Source organism: Rutilus rutilus (assembly GCF_951802725.1).
Source record: "Rutilus rutilus genome assembly, chromosome: 1".
Taxonomy (NCBI): Eukaryota; Metazoa; Chordata; class Actinopteri; order Cypriniformes; family Leuciscidae; genus Rutilus; species Rutilus rutilus.
The window spans coordinates 70545692-70573285 of record NC_140209.1 but is presented as its reverse complement, the minus strand read 5'-3'; the positions used below and the strand labels follow the sequence as shown (position 1 = coordinate 70573285).

General features: G+C 40.6%; 2 protein-coding genes across 2 annotated transcripts in view; both read right to left on the bottom strand.

The window, feature by feature from the left end:
- Positions 1-105: 105 nt before the first annotated feature.
- On the bottom strand, positions 106-17529 carry LOC311296806 (sterile alpha motif domain-containing protein 9-like). Its single transcript, XM_084418724.1, has 4 exons — positions 17431-17529; positions 17268-17341; positions 5053-5116; positions 106-4968 (listed from the first exon to the last, which is right to left on the bottom strand). Exons 3-4 carry the CDS (start codon positions 5054-5056, stop codon positions 389-391), a joined length of 4584 nt encoding a protein of 1527 aa, XP_084274850.1. The 5' UTR covers positions 5057-5116; positions 17268-17341; positions 17431-17529; the 3' UTR covers positions 106-388.
- Positions 17530-21274: 3745 nt separating this feature from the next.
- ern1 (endoplasmic reticulum to nucleus signaling 1) overlaps positions 21275-27594 on the bottom strand; it is a 45350-nt gene continuing 39030 nt past the window's right edge. The window contains exons 19-22 of the mRNA XM_084406029.1: positions 24912-25039; positions 23164-23287; positions 22920-22987; positions 21275-22252 (exon numbers count right to left, since the gene is read on the bottom strand). Of these exons, the coding sequence (XP_084262155.1) occupies positions 21590-22252; positions 22920-22987; positions 23164-23287; positions 24912-25039 (983 nt within the window). The 3' untranslated portion in view covers positions 21275-21589. The remainder of the gene's footprint in view (positions 22253-22919; positions 22988-23163; positions 23288-24911; positions 25040-27594) is intronic.

Below are 27594 nucleotides of genomic sequence, written 5' to 3'. Positions count from 1 at the left end.
CTGTGTGTTTGTATGCCTGTTTGACTGAGAATTCGCTGAGTTACAGTTCATTTTCAGACGCGTTTCAGAATGGACTACACTGCCAGAGAGAAAGCAGAACTCGCATCATGTTTATTTTTCTTTATTTGGCAAAAAGCACAACACTTTGTTTTTATTGTGAGTATACAAAAAAAAAAGAATACACACTTAACAGGATCGATTGATGTATGAAACGTGTATGGAAGATCAAAGTCAACAGAGTATTTAGAGTCTCTTTTGCACTGATAAGGAAAAACGCGAGCTGGTATCACCGGCGATACCGCCGACCCCAGGGGGTTAAATGTAATTTGCACCTAAAGACAGATATTGGGCCATCTGCCTTGTCTATCCCAAATGTACATACGTTTGTCTATGTTTGTACGGTAATGTTGTATGCAACAGGTCCTTTAAAAGTGAAGCCCAGGTAAAATGTGACATTCTCATTGTTATGGGGTACTAAGGATGACTTGAGAACTGGGATATGAAATTTCATTCCTTTGGGACCCTCTAGAAAAACCTTCTCATCCTCCGTCCAGCCTGTGACACATCTCAGCAATTTAGAGATTTCTGGCATTTTCCATACCTCTCCACTAAACCATTTCTGGCGTTTTTCTGAAACAGACAGTAGTTTTGTGATTGTTTCAACCTTGCTCTTGTGGACAAACTTATCAAATCCAGTCCCATTGCTCAGGAAGAAATGAGTGTAGATCCTCTTTTTCCTTGGAGGGATGTCCTTCAGTTTCTCGTTGTAGTTTCTCTGGAGATGTTTAACAGCAGAGAGAACAGTTTCATACTTGTGTTCTTTCTCCACTTCTGTGTCATGCTCTTCTGGCCAGAAAAGTAAGACAAGTAAGAAAAGAGCACTTGGCAAGCATCTCAGTTTCTCTTTAGGAAATTGGTGACTCAGTCTTTGTAGATCCTGAAATGCAGCCAGCTTAGAAGACTGAGCTGAGAGGCAACTTAAAGCAAAGTGCGATGCTATGTAGTTGACAAGGTCCGCTTGTGGCATGTGTGCCCTCATAGGATTGCTTGGGTAAAGTGAAATAATGTGCTCCAGAACACTCACAGGGTTGCTATCTTTCTGGTTTGTTAGGAGGGAAAAAATTGTTGTGAAGTTTCCTCCACCATGATTATAAATCAACATGCGTTTCATGAGAGGATTTAACTTCTCTTGGTTTTGATCTGTACCAAGAGAAGCACCACTGAAGTATTTGCCATAATCAGAAGACTTATTCACCAGCCAGTGCATGGAATTCTTTATGGCCCTCTCAACAGTGTCAGATGTCTTCTCCTCATCGGTTTTCAGGTCAGTCTGGAAGTAACTCAAGTCTTCCGAAATCCATTCCAGTGCTTCCAGCATTAGTTTTTTGAGGTTTTTCAATGTACAATGAAAATGTTCCCATGGTTTTTCTATCTCAACAGGAATGTAATCTGTAAGGAGGTATTTAATTAATTCTGAAGACTTTCTTCTTGAGAACACATGAAGAGTGCGCATTAGATTCAGCAATGCACATCCTACCTCTACTATTCCAACAAATCCAGCATTGTTGATGGTGTCATTGTCCTCAACTGCTGCTTTCTTGCATTCCTGGAAACATTCAATGGCTTTTAGTGCCGTTTCCAAAGCATCTACTGTGTTTTCAGGTGTTTTTTCATTCTGCTCCATGGCTTTACATTTCGCTGCGAACCACTGCCTGTACACCTGACCTCTGGTATCAAGAATGTAGGAATTCTTTGGCCTTTTCTCTACTGCTGTTTTAGCCCACTTTGCCGCTTCTTCAAATCTGTCATGTTTGTAATTGAGTCGAGCCAGATGTTGAGCAAAAAATGCATCCTCATTAAAACGTTTGTAAGCCACTTTTAGAAGCTCAATGGCTTTACCTGGACACTCTTTCTCTCTCACATGCTCAATTAGGGGAGAGAAAAAGCTGTCAAATTTATCACCTTTGCTGATCCTGTGGCGTGTCATGAGCAGATCTCGCAAGAACTTCATGTACTGATCTTTACCAAACCTGTGCTCAAACAGCATATCGTTGTTGAGAAGATCCAATGCAAGATCACTTTGTTGTTGTTTGTCACCCAGAAATTGTTGAAGGATTTCCTTTGCGACCAGTGGATGAATGATTCTGATGGAGTTAATGTAGGTGTTTTCATCCCTCAAGTGTATCAAGACCAATTTAGCTTGCTCACTTAGAGAAGTCTCAAAGGCATGTCGTTGAAACCTATCCACACAGATGGACAGAGCCAGGAGAGCTTCACAATGTGACTGAGAGATGAATGAGTTCTGCACATAAGTGTTGAGCAATGCCACATACAGAACAAGCTTAGTAACCACAGACTTGTGGTCAATGTCTTGCAGTAAATGCTTGACAAACTTCTTCACATATTCAGCAATTTTGTGGCTCTCGAATTCCTCACTCATCAGGACAAATGTTAGAATGAATTCTGGCTTGAACTGCTTTTCAAGACTTTGTCGTTTTTTGGAAAACTGCTTTTTTTCGGTCTCTGAAAGTTTATGAGTAATAGAAACATTCTGTTGAGGTGATTCCTTGCACATCTTCTCTGGATTGTGCGATCGCCTACAACTTAGCAGAATGAAGCAGAGAGTTCCACGTGCTATTTTCTTGGTATTGACAGCCACTTCCAATTCATGCTTTACATCTTCTAAATACTCTTGATCACAGTCTTCAAACAGCAGGAGAACAGGGAGGCATTTTTGGGGATCTTTTTCTTCGTGTTCCCGAAGCCAAACTGCATCTTCTGAAACAACCGATACTGAGTATGAAGGTTTTACAACGGCACACCTTAGATCCCTTCGGTTATTCCATAGTACCTGCCTTGCCACTGTACTGCCACCACTGCCAGGATGATGGTATATGTTGATGCAGTTGATGGGTGCCCGATCCAAACTCCAACAAAGACAGTCTTTCACCATATTGTTGACTTCATTGTAAGCATCTCTTTGAATAACCTCCCCAATGATTTTTTTATCCGCAAGCCAGAGATTCATCCAAGTTACTTTTCCTCCATGGTAAAACTGCTGCTCAATCTTCTCCTTTTCAGATTCCATGTCATCGGGACTAGTTTCTTCGCAGTGGTTTAGACTCAGAATCTCCAATGAACATCTTGTTTCCTCCTCTCGAGTCTCAAGGAAACACTCCCCTTTGGCATAGATCGGTAATCGTTTGGTGACCCGTGTAGTAGTAGGCTGGACCTGTTGAAGGGTTGCGTTTACCTGACTTATTGTCATCCCAACAACACTTGAACTGTTTACTATTTCCATGTCACAAGATCCTAAAGCAAACCTCTGCCAGTCCTTGAAATTCTCCTCTGATTCAGCAAGGCAGATAATGTCTTCATGTCCTTCCATGTCAGTGAAGAACTCATAGAACGTGTTTAGGAATGGTGTGTCAACAGGGGAAGTAAGAAGGAAGATCACTTGAAAGATTCCTTTTGGCAAGATATCTTTGCATATCAGTGACACACAATCTTTTAGAAGAGTTCTTTTTGTTTTGACCCAGGTCTTCTCATCACAGGGAGGCTCGTTGCCTTTGAAATCACTCCGGCCATTGCAAAATATCCAGCTGGTTTGATCAAACAGACGCAGATGACTCTCGAAGTCTCGGATGCTCAAGCCACTGGGAATTTTGTAGTTCTGCATGAAATGGCGATTTACTACATGGTGCTTATTGTATTCATGGCATAACCCCGACACATTGGAATCTGGATCAAAGTCAAATACACAGAAGATCTTCATGTTCAGCAAAAAATCAATGTGTTGCAGATCCTTCTCCTGAAATCGATTGGTGACAAGTATGTGCCATTTTTCCTTGTCCATTGTTTTCTTTCCACCTGTTATGAGTATTTTGAGCTTTTTTCCCAGGTTCTGGCACAGTTTTGGTGCTGTGAAATTATGCGTTTTCTCTGCCTCTTCTCTCTGAGCATCCCTAAAATTGATCTGTTGGTAGAACTCAATCAGGTCAGCCACTGGTTCTGTTTTAGAACCCACTCTCCGATAAGCAGTTTTCTTCTCAAACTGAACTTTGTTTGCCTTCTCATTAAAATTTGGCAGGCTAACAGAGAACACCTCATTCTTCACTATGCTCACTGCTGGCTTAATATCAACCTCCACAACATAGTTTTCCACGTTGCTGTTTGAACAAACTACTTTAACAAACTGAGGTTCACCAATACATAGTCGTACAAGTTCGCTATTACTAGAGAAACTCCTCTCAATGTAATCTAATGAATCATAGTATACATCTTTTTCCTTGACAGGAACACCAATGATTTCACCATGTTCATAACAAGTGTCACCTCTACTGTCCATGACACCAAAATGTATTGTGCCATTTGTACGAACATTCATACAACCAGTAGCAAACTTCAGCACTTCCTTTGCGAACTTGGCCTGTAGTCTTTGACGGTCCAGTGTTGCAGCAATGGCAAATGACTTGTACTCATGACATGGACTAATAAAATCCCTAACCCCTGATTCTGGTAAGAGTACACTGTTCTTAACATATGTAAAATCAGCACCTTTCATTTCAAAAGGTCGTAGTTTTGAATCTCTTTTTGTTACAGTAAGTACAGAATCTTCTTTCTTGTTATTCTCTTCATTGACATCGGCTCTTGTGTCAATACTTTTAATTGCACTTGCTCCAAGGTCATTTTTTCCAGAAGACTCTTTGTGTAAATTATCATGTTGTCGTAGGGCTTTTTGTGAATTAATTACTAACTCGTCTCTTTTTTTGATTATCAAAAGCGCAGGCCCGGATTTCATTCCAGTCTCTTTTTTCAGATATTCTTCTGATAGTTCACGAAGGATCCGACCATCTACTTCCTCTTCATGAAGTTTTTCGATGTATGTTTCTTTAATTCCTATTGATCTTAACCAGTTGCTCACCATAGACTCAGTCCATGTCTCCAGTGGAGGATCCTCTGGCTTTTCTGCAAACCAAAAAATAGCCCAAGGTGAGATATTTTAATTTAAAACAATGACTGGTAAGTGTTATAAAACAACATTATACTTGCCCATTGTTTAATGTCTTCTAATGATCATTCACAGTACAAATGCAGACACCTTTACATTGCAGACCTTGAAGAACAGAAATTGCATTGTTAAAGCAGAGACATTTTAAAGCCATCAACAATACATTTATCTGTATTTTATCTGGCAAAAACTGGGATGCATTTCAGATTCATTTCATTATTAAATAAATGCACAACAAGGGGTTTAAACATAGACTTTCAATATCAATTATTCAGGTGATTGCATTGACATGCACAGGAGCATGGAGAACGTTTATAATTACTATTGTAGGAGGGAACTGAACTGACGAATTGGGATCTCATCTGAGAGCCCAGTCACCTTTGAGTGTAAACAAAACAAGCCTATGGACATTGGCGAGTGAGATTGGCGAGTGAGACCATTCAGCGGTGATACAGCAATTGTGGTGTTGGGACATAACGTCTCTGTTCCCTCCTTCAGGGAACGGGAGTTACAATAGTAATCATTCAGTAATGTTCGACGTTACGTCAGAACTGAGCTGACGAACTGCAAACTCGACCAAAACGCCACAATTGCTGACCCTTCCAGTGCCCAGAGTAAGTCTCTTGTACCCCCCCTCACCTGTTGGGACAGAAGAAAGGACAGGGCTTTACTCAGAGATAGCAAGTCACTGCTGTTCCTTTGACCCGCACAGTGAGACTATTGGAACACTGGGAAAGTGTGCCTATTCCAAATGGAAAGAGATGCTATGGAGACCACATCCTGCCCGTAGGGAGGTAACATGTGGAGATTACACATATGGACTGACCATTGGGGCAGTGCTACATATGGAAGGTCTCTGGGGTAGAGCCAGCCTCGCTAAGGGTGGAAGTCAATACCGGCAGAGCGAACTCTGCCAAGGGAAAGACACAGGCTCACCGACAGGGAAGCCGTACCGTGGAAGAATACATATGTGGGATCACCCATGGGGGAATCACAAGACATGGGCACCTAGTCTAATACAGGGGCTGGCCTTCTGGGCATAAACATGACTGCTAGAGCTAGCGTCAGACGCTTTTGCCGCGTCTAACTGCAGAGGGTGCTGGAGGAACACTACCAGGGTTCGCCAGGTGGGGTACTTGTATCCCATCCTTGGAGGAGAATGGCATTGCAAGCAAGACACAGAGTGAGTCCCCTCCTCTAATAGCTACTTGTAGTCTTGTCTTGAAATCTTGTCTTGAACCTGATACGCTAAGACGATGGCATTCACTATCCAGTGGGCCAACCTCTGCTTGGAGACCTTTCCCCTCTGCTGGCCTCCGTAACAGACAAAGAGTTGGTCTGAGGTCTTGAAGCTCTGCGAGCAGTCAACGTACAAACGCAAAGCAAGAATGGGACAAAGCAGAGCTAAAGCTGGGTCTGCCTCTTCCAGGGGTTGTGCTCGCAAATTCACCACCTGGTCCCTGAAAGGAGTGGTGGGAACTTTGGGCATGTATCCAGGCCGGGGTCTCAGGATTACGCGAGAGTTTGCTGGCCTGAATTCTAGGCACGATTTGTCTACCGAAAATGCCTGCAGGTCCCCTACCCTCTTGACAGAAGCAAGTGCAGTCAGGAGCACTGTGTTAAGGGACAGGGTTTTAAGCTCTACTGACTGCAGCGGCTCAAAGGGGCACTCTCTTGCAAAGCTGCTAAGACCAAGGAGAGGTTTCAAGAGGACACAAGGTGAGGCAAAAGATTTCCTCAGGAACCTGATGATCAGGTTGTGCTTCCCGAGAGACTTACCCTCTACTGCGTTGTGATGTGCGGCAATAGCGGCGACATATACTTTCAAGGTGGAGGGAGAGAGCCTTCGCTCCAACCCTTCTTGCAGGAAGGAAAGCACAGCTCTGACAGAGCATTTCAGGGGGTCTTCTCGGTGAGAAGAGCAGGTTCCACTTGAAAGCGTAAGCGCCTCATGGAGGCGCTCTCACTGAAGTGATGGTGTCAACTACTGCTTGGGGTAGGTCACCTAAGTCCTCCTGGTGCCCCGTCACTGAGAAAGAAGGTTCAGGGGTTCAGATTCCCTCAGCGGAATCTGCCAGGAAGGGGCTGTTAAGATGAACATCAGTTCTGAGAACCAAGTCCGAGTGGGCCAGTAAGGCGCAAACATCGAGACTTGCTTCTCGTCTTCCATGACCATGCATGGCGTCTGTGCGTGCAGGCTAAATGTGGGAATAATTATCTAATTTCAACACTGCATTAATGTTACTTTTACTGTTTGTAGTGTGGACACTACAGGACTTCCCTGTGGGGTTGAAAGGGTTATTTAACAGGCGGTCACTGTGTAGTTGCTGATCCAGTGGAAATATCTTTATTTAAAATATATTTTTTGTGGTCTTAAATGAAATAAGTTTACAGTAATATGCTCACATTATTAGTGCATTATAAATATTAGTTTATAAATTAAGTTTCAAGTTAGGTCGAGTTTAATCGAGTTTTAATTTAATGCATGGTATTTTAACAGTAACATACTGTAGAATATAACTGCAAGCAGCCATTATCGGGGCCAAGCGCAAAGACGAAAAGACATGCCAACATGGCTGGGAGTGTCAGACCAACTGCAGCAAGGAGCAATTAAAGACATTTAAAGATGAATTTAGGCAAAATGGCTGAAAAATCATATACATTAACTAAAAATATGATTTAATGGATTATCAATTTCGACCAACTGACCACAGTTACGAAATGTATGTGGTGTGGTCAGAGTGAGATGACAATGACATACAAAGTTTGGTGTCAAAATGTCAAGGCATTGCAGAGATAAAGCCTGAATAGTCATTTTGGCAGCATGCCTCAACTTCGATGCTGCAGTATACGAAAACGGTTTCGTCTATCGTCACGAATTCCATAAATTTTAGTCAGCACGGTCTGGAGATGATATTATGATTCGATTTTGGTGAAAATCGGACAAACGGTGGCGGACAGGAAGTTTGGCTGACTATGGCAAAATCGATATCTATGTTTTTGGCATAACCCAAGGAATCTATTAAGATCCGTGTCATTACAGTAGGCATATTTATTCAAAAGCTATGAGCATTTCTGGAAATTTCGTTATAAATGTTTTACCACAAGGTGGCGCTGCCCCGAAACATTTTTAGTACCTTCAAGGCATGGTGCTGATGACTCATACCGAGTTTCGTAATGATATGCTAAAGCGTTCATAAAGTATAACATTTATATCACAATACTGTATTGAAGTCAGTGGCAATTTCATGTTTTGATCTATTATAGCGCTAACAAGAGGCAAATTTTTTTATGTGTCCTCAAAGTGAGCCCATACATATGTGTGTCAAATTTGTTGAAAAGAGATACATTTTAAAGGAGTCATAATGTAGAAATTTCACTTTTCCACGAGAATCAATGTATGTTATGATTGCATAATGATTGTACACTGGCCGGGAAGCCGATATTTAAAAGTGAAGCGTTTGTTTACCTCGGGGTTTGTAAAATAGGCCACGTGCACGCGCACGAAAAAACGAGATTTTGATTTCTTCCCCTTCTTGACGTCAAGACGGGGGAGGATATACCAAATATGGACACCGCAAACCTATGCCGCGGGAAGCCCGCCCCTCTCCCCCTCTCCCCCTCAGATTCAGTTTAGTTGACTCGAGAAAGATGGAGAAATCGAGTGCACACCTGAGATGCTCTGTGGTTGACTGCCACAAACAACATGCAAATGTGTTTTATCTACCAAAAACGGACGAAACTATCAGGGAACAGTGGATGAAATTCATTTTTAATGACGCTGTCCCAACAACTCTTTCAAGTGGCGTAGGTGTGTGTGCTAAACATTTTACACCGGAATCTTTTACAAATTTGGGGCAATATCAGGCGAACTTGGCCTCGAAGCTCCGTTTGGGAAAAGGTGCAATCCCAACCATCAGGGACTTGCCAGAAATTGAAAAGGTAAGACTGTGTTTTTATTGCTCTACTGTGGTTAACAAATAGCAGCTAACAGCTAATGCGGCTATTGTATGTAACGTTACCTTCGAGGTAAACACGGGGAATGGACTCTACGAATGCTAGCCACATCTTTCGACTTTGTTTTACACTAGCAGCTACAGTAGTGACGGTACAGGAGTCCATGCTCAGTGGCTAAAACTGTTTAAATGCAAGTATGAAAACAATATACCACTAGGGATGCACCGAATATTCGGCCACCGAAAATTTTCGGCCGAAAATGGCCCAAAAGTGCATTTTCGGTTTTCGGCCGAAAGACTTTTATCACCGAAACAATACGGCCGAAATGTTGTGATGACGCAAACAGCAGACACCGCGACCTGCACGTGCTTGTCTGAAGCAACATTACATATCTGCGGTGTGGACGTATTTAAATATATCTAAGAGTGACCCACGGACAGCGATTTTCAAAACACAGACATCCCAAGTCTTCCGGAAGTTCCGGGAGTCTCCCGCGTATTGATACCGGCTCCCTAATGCCCGCAAATTAGTTTAAATCTCCCCGAATCGCGAGCGAGCATGAGCGCGCATACGTAGCGCGCGCGGCAGAGAGAGGGAGCGAGAGACCTTTGCGTGTGTGTGCAGAGCAGCCGTCATTTCTCAGAGGTTTACCTGAGCTGTTTATGGTTTTTGCAACTCACGTCCATGAGCATATAACTGCAGATATTATTTTGGGCTATGGCAGTATTGACCTAAAATATCGAAAATAGCTTTCAGTTAGTGGGGATTCTGTAAGAATGTATCTGGCAATGGTGTATTTTTTCTTTTTTCTTTGGTTGTGATTACAATTTCACTAACAATAAGTACCGTCACATTTATTGAGCTATTGCAGTATTTTGTCTATGTTTTTGTACCGCTTGGAAGTAGTAAAATACATTCCTGCAACCAATCAACGCGCCCCTCATTTGCATTATTATAATGACCGTCCACGACAGCCAAAACATCGCATCAGATCTCGCGAGACAATAATGCCTTTAGAAATAAGGGTCTGAGGGGCTCTGTGTTGATTTTTTTTCCACTTTTCTTTTTTAGAAGTGCCTAAAATACTATAATAGAGCATTTGGGTATCCAAGGTAACACAACATTATGACTCCTTTAAGAGATACATTTTTAATCTCAAGTTATAGACATTTATATGTATAAACACACAAAAAATGACCCACATCTGACTTTGTTTGCATTTTTATGCCACTTACTATTAATATTTTGACATTTGGCATCATCAAATAGCCAACGACCTATGTTTCCAAACTTCTGACGGTGGTTTCGCCTCGATCGGTCTAACGGTTTCGAAGATATTGGCAAATGTTTTTTAAGCATTTTTTAAGTTGCAAATCACAACGCTACACAAACCGTAAGGCGAAACCAAGCATGTTTGGTATCGTGGGACTCGGCAAGGATTCAGGAACCTAATGAGATGACTCCCCTGAAAATAAGTCAACCACACCCTGAGTTATAAGCATTTGAAAATTTTATTTTACCACTAGGTGGCGCTGGTTCAAAACTTCTCAGGCTCCTTCAGGGCATCGTACTAATGACCCATACCGAGTTTCGTAACGATACGTTCATGCGTTCATAAAATACAGCATTTTGGTACAAAATAAAAAATGGCCGACGCCTAAAATGGTCGATATGGAAAATAGCCATTTTTCGTATCTCCGGACCAGCAGGTGGCGCTGCGCCAAAACGCAGCATGTAGCCTCAGGTCATACTTGTGATGACATATACCAAGTTTGGTTTGAATATGATAAAGCTATGCGGAGATACAGCCATACGTCTGTTTTCGCAAGTGCTACGTAAAATTAGTTCGCGCGGTATTCGAGAACGGTTTGACGAATCGACATGAATTCCATACATTTTTGTCATGGTCTGGAGATGATCTGGTTACATTTTCGTGAAAATCAGAGCATTGGCCTAGGAGGAGTTCATGACGGAAAATTATAGGGATTAGGATTATAAGGAATTAGTGGAAAAAATTATTTTGTTAATAAGAACGCCAACGATTTCAATAGGTGCCTACGCACATTCTGTGCTTGGCCCCTAATTACAGTAAAGAACTGTACAATTATCAGTAAATTACTGGCACCAGTGTTGCAAGTATTTTACCATTCATTTGCGGGACGATGTTTTACAGTGTGGGTTGCGTGTGTCTTGGTCCAGACTTGACTGACGGGGTTTGCAACAAGTCTCAGTTTTCGAGGGTTGAAAACTCCGGAGTAGTGTGGACGGCAGGCGTAACCGTAGCAAAACTAATGAGTTTTAAAACAAAAATGCACTAGTGTAAACATTTTCCACAGTCTGACTGGGAACTTATAGCCTGACGTCGTCATACTCAGATTCTAGTCAGAATGTGAGTCTGATACTTCTCCATAGAGATTTGATTATGGGGCGTGTCTCAACCGAACCAGGAAAAAAAAAAACTCTGCACTCAATTGGATAGACCTACAACCAATCAGAGCAACGGAGTAAATGACGCATGTTCTTCATTCAAATTTTCAACCAACAAAATGTCGCGGCTCTCTGTTCCTCTTTTAAAATGAATGCGCTGTGGATATCTTCTATAACAGACGCGATGGCGGAATCTACACATGATGTTTCATAAACAAAGTTCGGGAGGAGCACGTACAAATAATCAATCCAATATAGGGCTGCACGATTAATCGCAATAAAACCGCACGCGATTTGGCAAAGGCTGCGATTATTTTAAGCGCAGCTTGTCAGTGGAATGCGGCTGATCGGTAGTAAACACTGCCCCATTTGAACACCAGGGGGCGCTCTCACGCAAACACACTAAATATGCCCCGCCGCAGAAGTACAATAACGGCGCATCATTCCAGGAAATCCCTGTCGCTGTAGCTGAATAGTCAGAAGATTGAAACGCTTTGATTAAACATGACTTATAAATGCACGACTGCCTTATTCTGTGTCAGAAGCTCATCATCTCACAGAAGGAGGAGCTCAACTGTCCTTATGAAGTGAGTTTGGAGTAAATGCATGTTATTAAATGTTGCATGTTATTAAAACGAGGTTCATAAATGATTCTCGTGTTTGGAAAGATATTTGACTCGTGTTGTTTTTTCAAATGCACGTTATAAGTGACTCAAACTCACAGTGCTTTCAGATGGAGCAGCGTTTACAGAGCCGTACATCAATGACAAACTGCGCATAAAAAATAATCGCAGCCTTTGCGATTTTAAAATCGCGATAAGCGATCTCGATTTAAGTGCGATTACATGGAAATTGCGATTAATCGTGCAGCCCTAATCCAATATCAACTTGTCATCAAACAATACCATGTCTAACGTTACCCTATCTATCAGCATGAGGAAGCATATTCACTCTGTAAACTTACTAGGGCTGCAGCTATCGATTCTTTTTGTAATCGATTAATCTAGCACTTTATCGATCGATTAATCGAGTAATCGGATAAAAAAATTTGTGTGTTTTTAAACAACCAAAACAAATAATGCATAACGAAAATGATGTGGCTGTAAAATAATCAAGCATTTGGCTTTTATTTCTCCAAAAAAAAAACAGAGCTATTTATTCCAACTCCAACATTTGGCTCCAAAACTAAGCCTATTTATTGTACTTTTTACCCATTTAGTGTTTATAAGTGCCAGTGCCAACAATTATATAACAATACAGTTAAGTCAACTTTATACTGTAAAACATGTATAACATGTAAAACTATGAATACAAACTTAAATAGTAAAGGCCATTTGGCCTTAGTTTTGTCTTCTTAATACAACATTACAAAAAAAGGATTGCACCTTCTGCAAATTACCCACCGGAGAACAAAAATAAATTAAATGAATATAAAATATCAAGCCAAACAGGTACACAATGTATACAATTTATAAAAAAATAAGTGTAGCTTTAAAAAGGGGAATGTTTTATTGCAAATATGTTAAAAAGAACAGCATTTTGTTTCTCACTTAGGCTAGCTGAAGTATATATTAGCACGTTTTGTAGTTTTATATTTTTTTGTTAATTGAAAATGTTCTATGCTCAATTACTTTGGTAGCCGATTATGTCTTCCCCAAAAGTACGAGTGGATTTGGAGAAGCAGGCTGGGGAGTTTCATTTTTTGTTGTTGTCTGTAACTATTTGGCAGACGTGACAAACAAGGTCTCGCAAAGACTGCAATGCAATATTTGTTCCTCCATCACGTCCCGGTGTATACAGTGAATGCATGCTGAAATTATTGTTGCGTGGCTACATAAAAGTTTGAGCATATGTGATGCATTGCCGCAATTGGTCTGACTGGCGCGTGAGAGAGACGAGGGTGCGCGTGTGTGTGTGTGTGTGTAGGGGTTCTTTTTTAGGCTATACTCTCTTGCAGTTCAACATGAATACATTTACTACTTTAAAACATCAAAGCTAAACATCATATCTAGTCAAACCGCATCACGACATCACTACAAATACAGTATGGGATTAAAATCAGCGAACATCAATGTAGGCTTCGGCACTGGCGGAAATATTGGCGCTGGGTTAAAAAAAAAATGCGGGGGACAGAATCGTTACCTTGTTTCAGCGACGCTGGAAGGAAGCGATCCCAAACTTTATGGACATCTTTACTCTCCCAACTAAATTCAAAATGTATCACGCGCTATTGTGCTTCCTGAACACTGAACAACGGCCCGTGTGAAATCAGATCCCTGCGCGTATAGTGCGCGTCATAGGAATTTAACGAGGCTTCGAGGCAGAGTTTTTGCCTCGAGGAATTTTTGTAATCGAGTAAATCGATGAATCGTTGCAGCCCTAAAACTTACCTAACACTCCTTGACAGTTTTTCAGCATCCCTCCACCACCCCGAATCCTCACTCTTGTCTTGTTCTCTCACAACCAGGAATACGGGGGAGTATGGCTACCGAGCCCACAGCCCTCTCCTCGGACAGCACGTCATATACGCATTTATTCTATCGACTTATTTGTGTGAAATCTTATATACGCATTTATTCTATCTGACTTATTTGTAAATGTGAACTCGTGAAATCTCAATTCTCCAGCAGCAGTCGTCTTTGTTGTAAACTAATTCAAATCAAGCGCTCTTTGGTGACGTGGATGATTACGTTACCGTTGCTCATCTGTCCATCATCGTATAAAGCCCGCCCTGACAATTTGATTGGTCCAAACAATTTTTGTTCGGGCATAATAGCTCCTCAACGGAGCGAGTCCAGACCGAACTTCCCGACCAAAAAATGTTGTGGGCGGGGTTCGGGCTGGCACCCAGGCTAGGGAACTTATGCTCTTGAGCCAAATATGGTTCTTTCACTGAGTACCTAATGGCTCAACGGCAGGAAAAAAATAAACCAAACAATTTTTGAACTTTTATTTTCCAATAATCAAAGGTAGTGTTGATTCAATTAAAAATAAACATATTGAATATTTTACAATATTATGTCAGCTCCAGTTTGAATCCAGCCTCTAATGAAGACTTCAGATGCTCCAATACCTGTCAAGAGCAATATGTAAAATGGCATTTCTGTATTTAAATAGATTTTTTTTTACATTTAAGTAAATTTACATTACAATGTTGGTACAAAATGAAAATGAAAAATCAGTAATATAATTTACATTTGCCATTTCATACACTAGTTTTAAAATGTAAATTTAATACATATTTTAACGCTTTATAAGTTGCAAAATAAAAATTTAAAAGTATTACAGAAATGATTAGATATGTCTAACATGTTCAAGCAAAAACTGTTGTCCCGAATCCCGATTCCGGCCCTAATTGTCCCGAAAATTATACTAAAGCAAAATCTTGAGGAGTTATTGTCTGATAAAACATTAAAAACTGTCCGTGGAGGTTGAGTCGTCATTGGCTGCAGCATCTTTTTTGTTTCTTTTTTTTAAGTTCTACAAAGATACCATAGGCGCGAATTTAGATATGCATTGATAAGCTAATTTTCATTGACTCGTTTCGTTGACATGGCTGGTGTACCAGAACCCCAACACGCCGCTAAAAAGTAAAAACGTCTCTGCAGGTACCGGGAGGAGTGGGTGAGGAAATATCCATGGATTGCCACAGCCTTAATTGGATGGTTCGTAGTAAAATCAACCTAGGGTCCTTTGCCTCATGTGATGTATGACCATCTCCCATTTCTATTTTATTAAGCATATTGATTAGATATTGATGAATCTTGTAGGTAGAGTAGGGTCACGGAATCTGACGGGTCAAATTCATAGAAGACTAGCCTTTTTTGGGTGAATATGGAGCAGGTAGCGACGGCCTTAAGCATCTGGGGGCCCGTTTCAATAACTAATATGGGGCCCTACCCACATAAAACAAACATAATAGAGCAGAAAAAGCAAGGATTCCTGTTGGTTTGCATCAATAGTATTATTATTTTATTACGTGCACTTTCAGCTTCATGAACAGGCAGCTCAACATAGAAATAATCCAACCTTATTTGATTAAAACTATATACTATTATACAGCGTTTTACGTTGGAATAAGCCTCGCCCTTTCACGCAGGGCAATTTCACTGCTTAATTTATTTGCGCAGTATATTTTCAGCTGTCTGGGCTGACTTTAAAAAAAACAGCTCAAACATCCCCTCAACTTGAATTATTTAACGAAAGCAAAGAAGAAAAAGTGTCTGACGCTTACCTAACGGCAAAAAAGGCAAAGGTATAAACACATAAACTACCGATATTATACTTCAGATCGCTTAAGCAGTTCGCGGGGCGGTAAACGTCACCAAGGTAACCGCGAGTGCGAGTTCAACCAATCAGAGACGTCAGTGTTTTGCTTAGAATTGTGGGTAGTGTAGTATTTCTCCAGAAGATTGCAAACAACAAGATTGAGTTCATACCTTGTGGCTTTTATAGAAGCAGAAACTTTCCGTTTCACAACCTCATTGCTCATGGTCAGTCTACCTTGAATGGTTTAGACATTATGGCTGAAAATCAATATCCTACGGAGAAAATGAATGGGATTTTGCTGGTCTGTTGGGGCCCCCCTTGGAGGGCGGGGCCTGTTTCAATTGAAACGGGTGAAACATAGGTAAGGCCGCGTCTGGGAGCAGGTCGGGGGGCTGGTGATGTCATTGTTTATAATTCAGTGTCTCTAATATTTAAAAAAATTAAGCAGCACAAACACATTTTTTACCGCCACAAAACAGCACAAACGGCACAAACAAACGAGACTATTTCGCGTGAATTTGGAGCATGTGGGGGGCTGAGTGACGTCAGAATGACCAATAAATATTATTTTAATTTGCCAACGTTTTGCATTTGGTGGGAGGGGGCTTCACGCAGTGATTGACAGGCTGGGAGGGGGCGGAGAATTTGCACATTGAATTTTGCTTCATTCATTGTGGGACATTTAATGAAAATGCAATCGCAAGTGTCTTAACTGTGAGTGTAAATGCAATTAAGAAAAATAACATTTAAATGATCATTTTGCTACAGTTTTTGCTTGAACAAATTAAACATATCTAATCATTTCTGTAATACATTTTCATTTTAATTTCGCAACTTATAAAGCGTTAAAATGATGTATTCAATTTACATATTAAAACTAGTGTAGGCTATGAAATGGCAAATGTAAATTATATAATTGAATTATTTTCATTTTGCACCAAACGTTGCACAAATGTAATGGAAAATTTAAATTTAAATACAGAAATGCATTGCCATTTTACATATTGCACTTGAAATTGAATATTGCTACCCATATGCTTCCATACTATGATAACAGATCACTCTAAATTGTAATGTAGACATGGATTTTTGGGAAAGCTGCTTTAAAACAATATGTATTGTTAAAAGTGCTATACAAATAAATGTGAATTTAATTAAATTGAATTAAAATATTATTCACTGATAGTCAACAACAACTAGTTTAAATTTCACTGGACACTGTGAAGTGGAGTGGTAATTTTCCAGTCATTCATAAATCGGTTGCAAATCACATGGACAGACGAAGCGATCTGAGTCTGCGTCACTGAAACAATCGATGATAATTGACAACAAAACAAAACACTACACAAAACCAGAACCAAAGGGCACATTACTGGTAAGTAGTATTCACTGATCAAACTATCATAAGTTAAATGAAGCCCAGGCATCTCCAGCCCTAGTCACCTTCACCTTAGCCTAGCGCTTTTAAGAATATAGGCCTAACGTTAGATTGTTTCAGTTTTACAGTGGCAGTTTTACAGTGATAAATATTAAATTAAAAACGAAGCTTGGTAGGCTGAATTGTATTTTAGGATATATTTTGGGATTAAACAAACAAACTCACAGTTGTCGAGTCTCTCCTGCACTGACCGGAGTTCAGCCGCATCCATAAAAGACGAATCTTCCAAAGGGACAAACCTTTGAACAATGTAAAGCAATGTGTAATATGAGTGTAAATAATAGATCTTAAACAAACTTTTAGAGTATTTGCACATCACAAGATTTACCCAATAATCGACGAGCGTGAGAGTGCAGTGAAATGCGAGACTCTCTCTGTTTCAGCAACAGCTGTGTGTGTGTGTGTGTGTGTGCGTGTGTCGCAGGGCGGGATTTCTTAACTTTCGATTTCCTGAGAATCAAAGGAAGTGTTTCCTGAATGGGCTATAAACATATAAACAACATTTTAAAATAATAACGATAATATTAATATTAACCGAACAGAACATTAAACATAGTAAATGTAAAATAAATTAATTAATAAAAACAATAAAAAAAAGCACCTAACCATAAAGCATTGTTTGCCTTTTTGTTAATTTATAAGTTTTGGTTACACTTTATTTTACAGTGTAATATTATGCAGGCCTACTAAAGGGTTAGGATTAGGCTAGTTGCATGTGCATAATTTACTGCACTAAAAAAATATTTTCAGGATTTGTTATAAGCTGCAAGACTGCCGAATGACTAAAGAAACGATATTAGCAAGATGGTAGAAAACCCAGAGAAGAAGAGAGCCAGAGCACCAAAGAGACAGAGCAACAGTTTCAATCTTCTTTGATCCTTTCCTGACCATGATGTGACTAAAGCCCAGATGTGATACATTCAAACTGACCAATCAGATAATTACACTTCCCCCACAGTACTAAAGGTGTGACAATTCATCAACCCCCAAAGTACAAACATCAGGCCTTGATCACTATCAGAAACCTCTGCTTTAGGAACTCCAAATGGTCTTTGTGTTTGTGGTAGAAAGAGGGGGTGGGAAACAGTAAAGCAAATATCTTTGTTCATTTAAAATATCTTGGATTATTTTCAATCCTACAACAACTTTTTATCTTTTGTCAAATCAACTTAGATAATTAATGTGGTTCAGATAACATAATATTTCGAGTTTCTGTTTATTGAAACAATCTCCTTCATTGTATTAACTCAACTTTTTAATTTCAATTAATTCAAAATGTTAAGGCAACCAGGTAACTTACTTTTTTAAGTTAAATCAAGAATAATTTTTACAGTGTGTTATTACTATAGTAAGTGCATGTAACATGCACTGTAAAATAAAGTGACCCAAGTTTTCATCACAATCATTTCTCAGCTTTCAAATGTGTGCAGTCCTAATCCATACATGACATTATCACCAAAACCTGGTTTTCCAGGTTAATATTGTGCATATGGACTCTCTATTTAACCGGATAATTAAACTGATGACAACCAGTTAATGCTCACAGTGTACAGCACTTTAGTTCCTCATGTGATGCAATGGGGAACTGACAGAATCTGATCTTGAATAGGATACGTATTAAATATGTATTCCCACACACACCTCATCTTTCTAATGGTGAATATGCAGAAATATTGCAATAACAAAACTCTGCTTATCCGGTATTTATGATGAACTTTGTGATTGTGTAACTCATTTTCATCCTTATGGACATTTTTGTCTTTTTCAGTTTTTTATTTTATTTCTCATTTTGCCTGTATTAATGCCAACTGCATAGATTTTGGCACAGGTGTGTATTTTTATTTGAATTTTACTATTTCAACCCCATTTCCTTTAATAAATCTATTTTACACTAGTAACGCAAAATACTTTTGGACAAAAATATCCCCATTGAAGCCCATTAAAACTGCAATTTTGAATCACAGGGCCGTTTAACTATAAAATGATGCAATCTTTGTTAACAGGCTTTCACTCTTTTGGCAAGGCTTCAAAAATGTACATTTTTACAATTTTTTTACCAGATGGTGCCATTTTTTCAGGCTAAGCCTATAAAGAAAATTATCGCTTTATTCCTGTTTTCTGCTTCTGCATATTATAGAGCCAATTGGATAAATTATGCAGCTATAATTGTGTGTGTGTAATATTTGCGAGAGATAAACTCAACTGCAAATCTCAAATCCGGCCGCTGTGTCCCAGTGAGTTTTGCTGCATCTAATGGGGAAAATCTGGTTCTGCGCCAAAACTAAATCTCACTGAAAGCTCATTTTCTGAGATATCAACCTCAAACTTGAAACACGACTTGTTCAGATTTTCTAGCAGTTTTAGAGTTCAACATGTTTCATAAAATATGTATTTTATATAAAATATTGGTCATAAATAAATATTTTTTTTGGGGGGGGTTTCACTTTTTAAACTTTTTTTACTTCAACAATAATTTGCCAAGGGTCTTCTTTAAAATTAGACCAAACTTAAGTCTGTGCTCCCGAGCTTCACAATTTGATAACAGTTTTTTGACAGACATTTTTGTCCTCTATATGGACCTATGTGTAACTTTTTTTAATTGATGCACAAGGGTTAATTTGTTTCACTATAGTACTTTCTATAGTGAAATAACTAAATGATATTTACTTCCTTGCCCTTACCCTTCCATTCCCATTGGACAAAGACCAGAACTGCTCCAGCAGAACTAAACAGAAGAGAAAGAAGGATCCCCATCGAGTCATGTGATCATTTCAATCTATTACATGCAAGAACTTGTGCCTGGCAAACAACAGAAATCCATCTCTATATTACGATTCAATGTTTTCAGGATCAATGTTTTGTGCTAATCATTCTGTTTTACTTTACTAGTGAACTGCAATGAGGTAATGCGTACTGGTTCTCCACATTTGCATTATACACAGTGTAAACAGAACATGTTATTTAAACTAAAGGTCCAATATCTGAGCGGAGTGAATAAGGTTGGCTATTTGCACTCATATCTATTCCCGAGGATGGTAAAAACTTATTTGGATTTGCACAATAGCAGCTTTTATTAACACTACATGTAAAAAGGCATTGCATTTGAATAATTTCCCCCTCAAAATGTGCCATTTAAAAATATATACTGAACATTAAAAAACATGTAACATTATAAAAGCTCCATCTGGAATATTTCAGCTCAAAACGGCATGCATTTCATCTCCCAATGCCGTATAAGCACTGTACATCTGCAGGAGAGACATCTTCATAGTACTGTGAAACAAAATAAAAGTCTTTCCTGGCATTTCCTAACAAAAAGCCCACAGTTTTTTACATCAGGAGTCCACTAAAACCAAGAAAAATTGTTTTCCGTTATAATAACCATTTAAGAAAATCACCTGAAAGCAAAAAAAAAAAAAAAACGTATCCAGAATCCACGGGAATGAATCCATAGTTTACCATGTTTTGTTAAAAAATGCCAACATATAAAAGTGGATGACTGAAGTTATGAGCACAATACAGGATCATTACCTTAAGTTTGTCATGAAAGTATACATCCAGAACTTTTGAAAGAGTAATACCTGTAATGTCATACAGTTGGTTTTATGTTAGAGACATTGAAGGAATAGCTCACACAAAAATGTAACTTTACTAGCGGTTTCAAACCAGTAGTATCGTAGAAGTAGTTGCGAACGTTTTCTGAAGCCATACGATAGCTTTATCTGAGTATTCACGGATTATCTAGCGTTGTCGTCGATCACAAACATGATTCACGCTTCCATATATTCTAGACATGCTGTCACATGATGTGTGAGAACCAATGCTCTTTGGCTTTACTGGTGTCAAATCGAGTGTGACGTCTTTTCACTTTGAATCTGAATTAAGAAATGCAGTGAATAATGACTTAAATTTGGGATTTAACACCCAACGTTTATGTTTATGTATGGAAACTGTGAATTTTCATTTCTGGTTGAACTATTCCTTTAACATCTCTCAGCAGCAAAAGCATAAAGCAAAACTCACAAACATCAGACTCTCTTCAGAACCGAGACACAGTGTCATTTAAAAACAAGGCACAATCAATGGCCACTTCAACTGATTATCAATGATCAAAATATGTAAAAAAAATTTTTTTATATATATATATATATATATATATATATATATATATATATATATATATATATATATATATATATTCAATAACACGTTCTCTCTCAACATTGCACAGTAGAATCTCTTGTGTTCACTTCAAGTGTTCAACAACAAAACAATCCCTCCACTTAAAGAAGGAAGGAATGACTACAGGGTTTCTCCTCCTCCTCCGGCGAATGATCTCGGCTCATCTGAAATGAGCACGTAAGGCACTGAATGATGCGATGGCGATGGCGATGTGAGACACAGCCCAGACACTGCAGGCCCAGACCGTACACACACACACACACACACACTCATCCCAGAAACGTGTGTGAACGGGTCATGTGACTCTACGGATCTCCAGCCTCCTGTGGGTCTGTCTGTATGAGCATCTCTGTGCTGAGCTCAGGCTGAGTGGGAGGAGTCTCTGTGGGCGGGGTCTGAGTGGGAGGAGTCTCTGTGGGAGGAGTCTCTGTGGGCGGGGTCTGAGTGGGAGGAATCTCTGTGGGCCGGCTCAGAGTGGGAGGAGTCTCCGTGGGAGGAGTCTGAATGTGATGAGTCTCGGTGGGCGGGGTCTGAGTGGGAGGAGTCTCCGTGGGAGGAGTCCGAATGGGAGGAGTCTCTGTAGGCGGGGTCTGAGTGGGAGGAATCTCTGTGGGCCGGCTCAGAGTAGGTGGGGTCTGAGTGGGAGGAGTCTCTGTGGGAGGAGTCTCTGTGGGCCGGCTCAGAATAGGCGGGGTCTGAGTGGGAGGAATCTCTGTGGGCCGGCTCAGAGTAGGCGGGGTCTGAGTGGGAGGAGTCTCTGTGGGAGGAGTCTGAGTGGGCAGAATCTGAGTCAGTTCAGAAGAGTGATAGTAAGGCAGGAACAGTCGCTCCGCTGCACAGGAACGCATGGCCAGATGTATGTGTTGCAGGAGAAGAGGGAATCGGGAGGTGAAGTAGGAGACAAATTCATCAGGAATGGATCCCAGCGTTTCCTGGACTTCAGTGGGTAACTCTCTGTAATGGTGTTTCTATAGGAGAAAAGAGATTAAAGAAATCAGACGACGCCGAAGAGAGAATGTTTTTGGTTGAAATGGTTTGCAAATGTTTTTTTTTTTGCAACATGGATGTAAATTGTAAGTTTAGTTGTGTATTCAAATGAATTAATAGAACAAAACGTGTTACAGTATTTACTAATCTTTGTTAATGTTATTTAATTAAAATCCAGCTGTTCATTGGTTGTTCATGTTAGTTCACAGTGCATTAACTAATGTTAATAAATACAACCTTTGATTTTAATAATGTATTAGTAAATGTTGAAATTAATATTAACTAAGATTAATAAATGCTGTAGAAGTATTGTTCATTCTTAGTTCATGTTAACTAAGGTAGTTAACTAATGAACCTTATAGTAAAGTGTTACAGTAATTAATGTAACTGATGGTTTATTAGCAGCGATTAAAAAAAAAAGCTTAAAAATTCAAAAAAGTTCAAACATGTAAAATATGTGATAACCAACAAAACAATTAGATACAATGTATTGAAAAAAAACACATAACTCTTTAATGACACATTTCTTTCACATCATATAAATATCATTTAGAAGTAAGTTGTTGAAACTCAAAAAATCTTTTCATGGGGCTGTAAAGTGTGTTGCTATAAACACAAGATATTTGTGGTCTCGGTAAACGCATGTACCTTATTCCTCATGGCACGTAACAGATCTCTGACCGATCCGCCTTTGTACGAACGAAATCTGCGTAGATCTGTGAAAAGAACACTATAATTTAATGGTTTGCAGAGCAAAATGTTCAAATTTAAGATTCAAACAGGAACTAAAACTAGACAATCATGGCAGAATTGCATGTGGTTAATCTATTTACAAACTCTTAGAATTAAAAACTAATATTAAATCCAGTAATCCAGATGCATCAGTGCTCACCGGTCTGTAGAGGAACAGTGATATGATCCCTCCAATCAGCTTTGACCACGACCCGCCCCCCTCTCTCCAGCTGCCTCACGATTGGTCCATCTAACGGCTCCTTCTCGATCCTATCGCTCACATCCTGCAAAACAACACCAAATATGCCATTTACTGCCCATTCTAGGAGAATCTGCTGCTGAAAAGTATTTTATAGCTTATGAAAAAAAGAAATTATATTTATTAGGTAATAACTCAGCACTACTTTTTGTGATACTTTTGTGATTTTGTGTTGATCAAAGCAGTATTTTTGAAAAATATGATTATTAATTTTTTCGCAGCTAGGTGGCGCCGGTGGGCGGTACACGACGGTTTAGAGGGACTACTCGGCACTCGTAAATTTATTTATCAAAGTGGCTAGATGCATTAAAAAGCTGAGATTCTAAGCTTTAAGATGATACATATTTTGTGTTATTCCGCGTTTGAAAACGAGCACGGACGGTTCCGGGAACATTGGAAAACACATTGCATCTCGGAAAGATGAGAGACATGTTTTTTAGCCAAGCATGCATCACTTCGTGAAGAATATCTCATGATCAACGCAATGGATTATGTTGTGTTCGGGCTCTTTCCACAATTCATGCATGTTTCATGGAGATATGAGCTAAAACGTCACATCAATGCATCTATACTTCATTGGATGTGCGCCTGTGCAGCTTCATGTGTTAGAAGTCCATGAGGAATATCTTTAGATCTGAGTGATGGATTATGTTGAGTTTGGGCTCTTTTTAATTGTAACAATCTGTAAATAATGATATGCCATTTTCCACAATTTATGCATACTTCATTGAGTTATGAGTGAAAACGCGACATCTTTTCCATCTATACACAAGGCTCTGTGTGCGCCTGTGCGGGTTTGTGTGTGACAACTCCATGAGGAATATCTTTAGATCTGGGAGATGAATTATGCTGACTCTTTTTAATGGAGAGAGTCTGCTGTAAATAGTGTTTTGTCATGTTCTATAATCTGTGCTTCGTCATGAAGTTATGAGCGAAAACGCAAGGCGAGTGCTTCATCAGTATATACTTGGCTACGTGCGTCTGTGGGAACTCCATGAGGGTTCTGAGTGATGGATTATGTTGAGTTTGGACTCATTTCATCTGCTGTAAATAATGATGTGCCATTTTCCACAATCGGAGCACGTTTCATGAAGTTACGAGCGAAAATTTGTCATAAATTCAGCATCCGTATATGATTTACATATGGGTCTTGAGAAGCTTCATGTACAAAAACTCGCTCAAGTTTAGTAGACAGCCCGAAACAGTTACGCTTGTTGTATTAGACCAGTAGACCGTTCAAATGACATATGACACAGGACTATCTGAGCTGTATGATGTATTTGACATATTGCAGTGTGTAGTACAAAATTTTTTTTTCATAAATTATGAAAACATTTTTTTTTTTCTATTTATCAGCAAATAACTCGCCACTATTTAGGAGTTTATCAAATTGTCTACATTTATTGTCCAGACTCTAAGCTTTCAAATGACACCTATTTTGAGTTGATTATGGTAGTAGTTTTGAAAAATATGATTATTAATTTTTGATTAGGAGTTGATCAAAGTGGTTAGATGCTAAAAAGCTGAGATTCTAAGATTGATATTTTGTGTTGTTCAGACAACAACAGTGCCTGATGGGTTTGTAGTGCCATCTTGGCAGGGCGAAAGATGTGTTTTCCTGGATAAATAAGTTTGTCTGACTATCAAACCTGGAAGAAGTGCAGCTGTTTCTCCAGACTCCAGAAGAAGGGGTGTTTCAGCACTCGCTCAGACGAGGGTCTCTTCTCCGGATCACTGCTCAACATCTGCTCGATCAGGTTTCGGCTCACAATATCCTCTGCATCAAACAGCATGAACAATCACATGATCAGAAACCTGTCTGTGATATACATTCTGCCCCAAAATGAGCTGGTGTGTGTTGGTCAGGGTGTGATATGAGTGTGTGTTCTTGGTCAGGTGTGATATGAATGTGTGTTCTTGGTCAGGGTGTGTTTTGAGTGTGTGTTCTTGGTCAGGATGTGATATGAGTGTGTGTGTGGTGGTACCGTGTGTGTTGGGCTGGTGTGTGTTGTTCAGGGTGTGTTTTGAGTGTGTGTGTGGTGGTACCGTGTGTGTTGGGCTGGTGTGTGTTGTTCAGGGTGTGATACGAGTGTGTGTGTGGTGGTAACGTGTGTTTTGGGCTGGTGTGTGTTGTTCAGGGTGTGATACGAGTGTGTGTGTGGTGGCACCGTGTGTGTTGGGCTGGTGTGTGTTGTTCAGGGTGTGATGTGAGTGTGTGTGTGTGGTGGTACCGTGTGTGTTGGGCTGGTGTGTGTTGTTCAGGGTGTGATACGAGTGTGTGTGTGGTGATACGAGTGTGTGTGTGGTGGTACCGTGTGTGTTGGGCTGGTGTGTGTTGTTCAGGGTGTGTTTTGAGTGTGTGTGGTAATACCGTGTGTGTTGGGCTGGTGTGTGTTGTTCAGGGTGTGATGTGAGTGTGTGTGTAGTAGTATCGTGTGTGTTGGGCTGGTGTGTGTTGGTCAGGGTGTGATATGAGTGTGTGTGTGTGGTACTGTGTGTGTGTGTGGAACCTTGTGTGTTGGGCTGTAAGAGCTCGAGGGAATAGGCTGTGATACGAGTGTGTGTGTGTGGTACTGTGTGTGTGTGTGTGTGTGTGTGTGTGTGTGAGTGGTACCGTGTGTGTGTTGGGCTGTAAGAGCTCGAGGGAATAGGCTGTGATACGAGTGTGTGTGTGTTGGTCAGTGTGTGTGTGTGTGTGTGTGTGTGTGTGGTACCGTGTGTGTTGGGCGGTAAGAGCTCGAGGGAATAGGCTGTGATATGAGTGTGTGTGTGTTGGTCAGTGTGTGTTGAGTGTGTGTGTTACCGTGTGTGTTGGGCTGTAAGAGCTCGAGGGAATAGGCTGTGATACGAGTGTGTGTGTGTGGTACTGTGTGTGTGTGTGTGTGTGTGTGTGTGTGTGTGGTACCGTGTGTGTTGGGCGGTAAGAGCTCGAGGGAATAGGCTGTGATTTGAGTGTGTGTGTGTGTGTGTGTGTGTGTGTGTGGCACCGTGTGTGTTGGGCGGTAAGAGCTCGAGGGAATAGGCTGTGATATGAGTGTGTGTGTGTGTGTGTGTGTGTGTGTGTGTGTGTGTGTGTGTGTGTAGTACCATGTGTGTTGGGCGGTAAGAGCTCGAGGGAATAGGCTGTGATATGAGTGTGTGTGTGTGTGTGTGTGGTACCGTGTGTGTTGGGCGGTAAAAGCTCGAGGGAATAGGCTGTGATATGAGTGTGTGTGTGTGTTGGTCAGTGTGTGTTGAGTGTGTGTGTTACCGTGTGTGTTGGGCTGTAAGAGCTCGAGGGAATAGGCTGTGATATGAGTGTGTGTGTGTTGGTCAGTGTGTGTGTGTGTGTGTGTGTGTGTGTGTGTGTGTGTGTGTGTGTGTAGTACCGTGTGTGTTGGGCGGTAAGAGCTCGAGGGAATAGGCTGTGATATGAGTGTGTGTGTGTGTGTGTGTGTGTGTGGTACCGTGTGTGTTGGGCGGTAAAAGCTCGAGGGAATAGGCTGTGATATGAGTGTGTGTGTGTGTTGGTCAGTGTGTGTTGAGTGTGTGTGTTACCGTGTGTGTTGGGCGGTAAAAGCTCGAGGGAATAGGCTGTGATATGAGTGTGTGTGTGTGTTGGTCAGTGTGTGTTGAGTGTGTGTGTTACCGTGTGTGTTGGGCGGTAAAAGCTCGAGGGAATAGGCTGTGATATGAGTGTGTGTGTGTTGGTCAGTGTGTGTTGAGTGTGTGTGTTACCGTGTGTGTTGGGCGGTAAGAGCTCGAGGGAATAGGCTGTGATATGAGTGTGTGTGTGTGTTGGTCAGTGTGTGTTGAGTGTGTGTGTTACCGTGTGTGTTGGGCTGTAAGAGCTCGAGGGAATAGGCTGTGATATGAGTGTGTGTGTGTTGGTCAGTGTGTGTTGAGTGTGTGTGTTACCGTGTGTGTTGGGCTGTAAGAGCTCGAGGGAATAGGCTGTGATATGAGTGTGTGTGTGTTGGTCAGTGTGTGTTGAGTGTGTGTGTTACCGTGTGTGTTGGTCTGTAAGAGCTCGAGGGAATAGGCTGTGATACGTGTGTGTGTGTGTTGGGCTGTAAGAGCTCGAGGGAATAGGCTGTGATACGAGTGTGTGTGTGTTGGTCAGTGTGTGTTGAGTGTGTGTGTGTGAGGTACCGTGTGTGTTGGGCTGTAAGAGCTCGAGGGAATAGGCTGTGATACGAGTGTGTGTGTGTTGAGTGTGTGTGTGTGTGTGTGAGGTACCGTGTGTGTTGGGCTGTAAGAGCTCGAGGGAATAGGCTGTGATACGAGTGTGTGTGTGTTGGTCAGTGTGTGTTGAGTGTGTGTGTGTGTGAGGTACCGTGTGTGTTGGGCTGT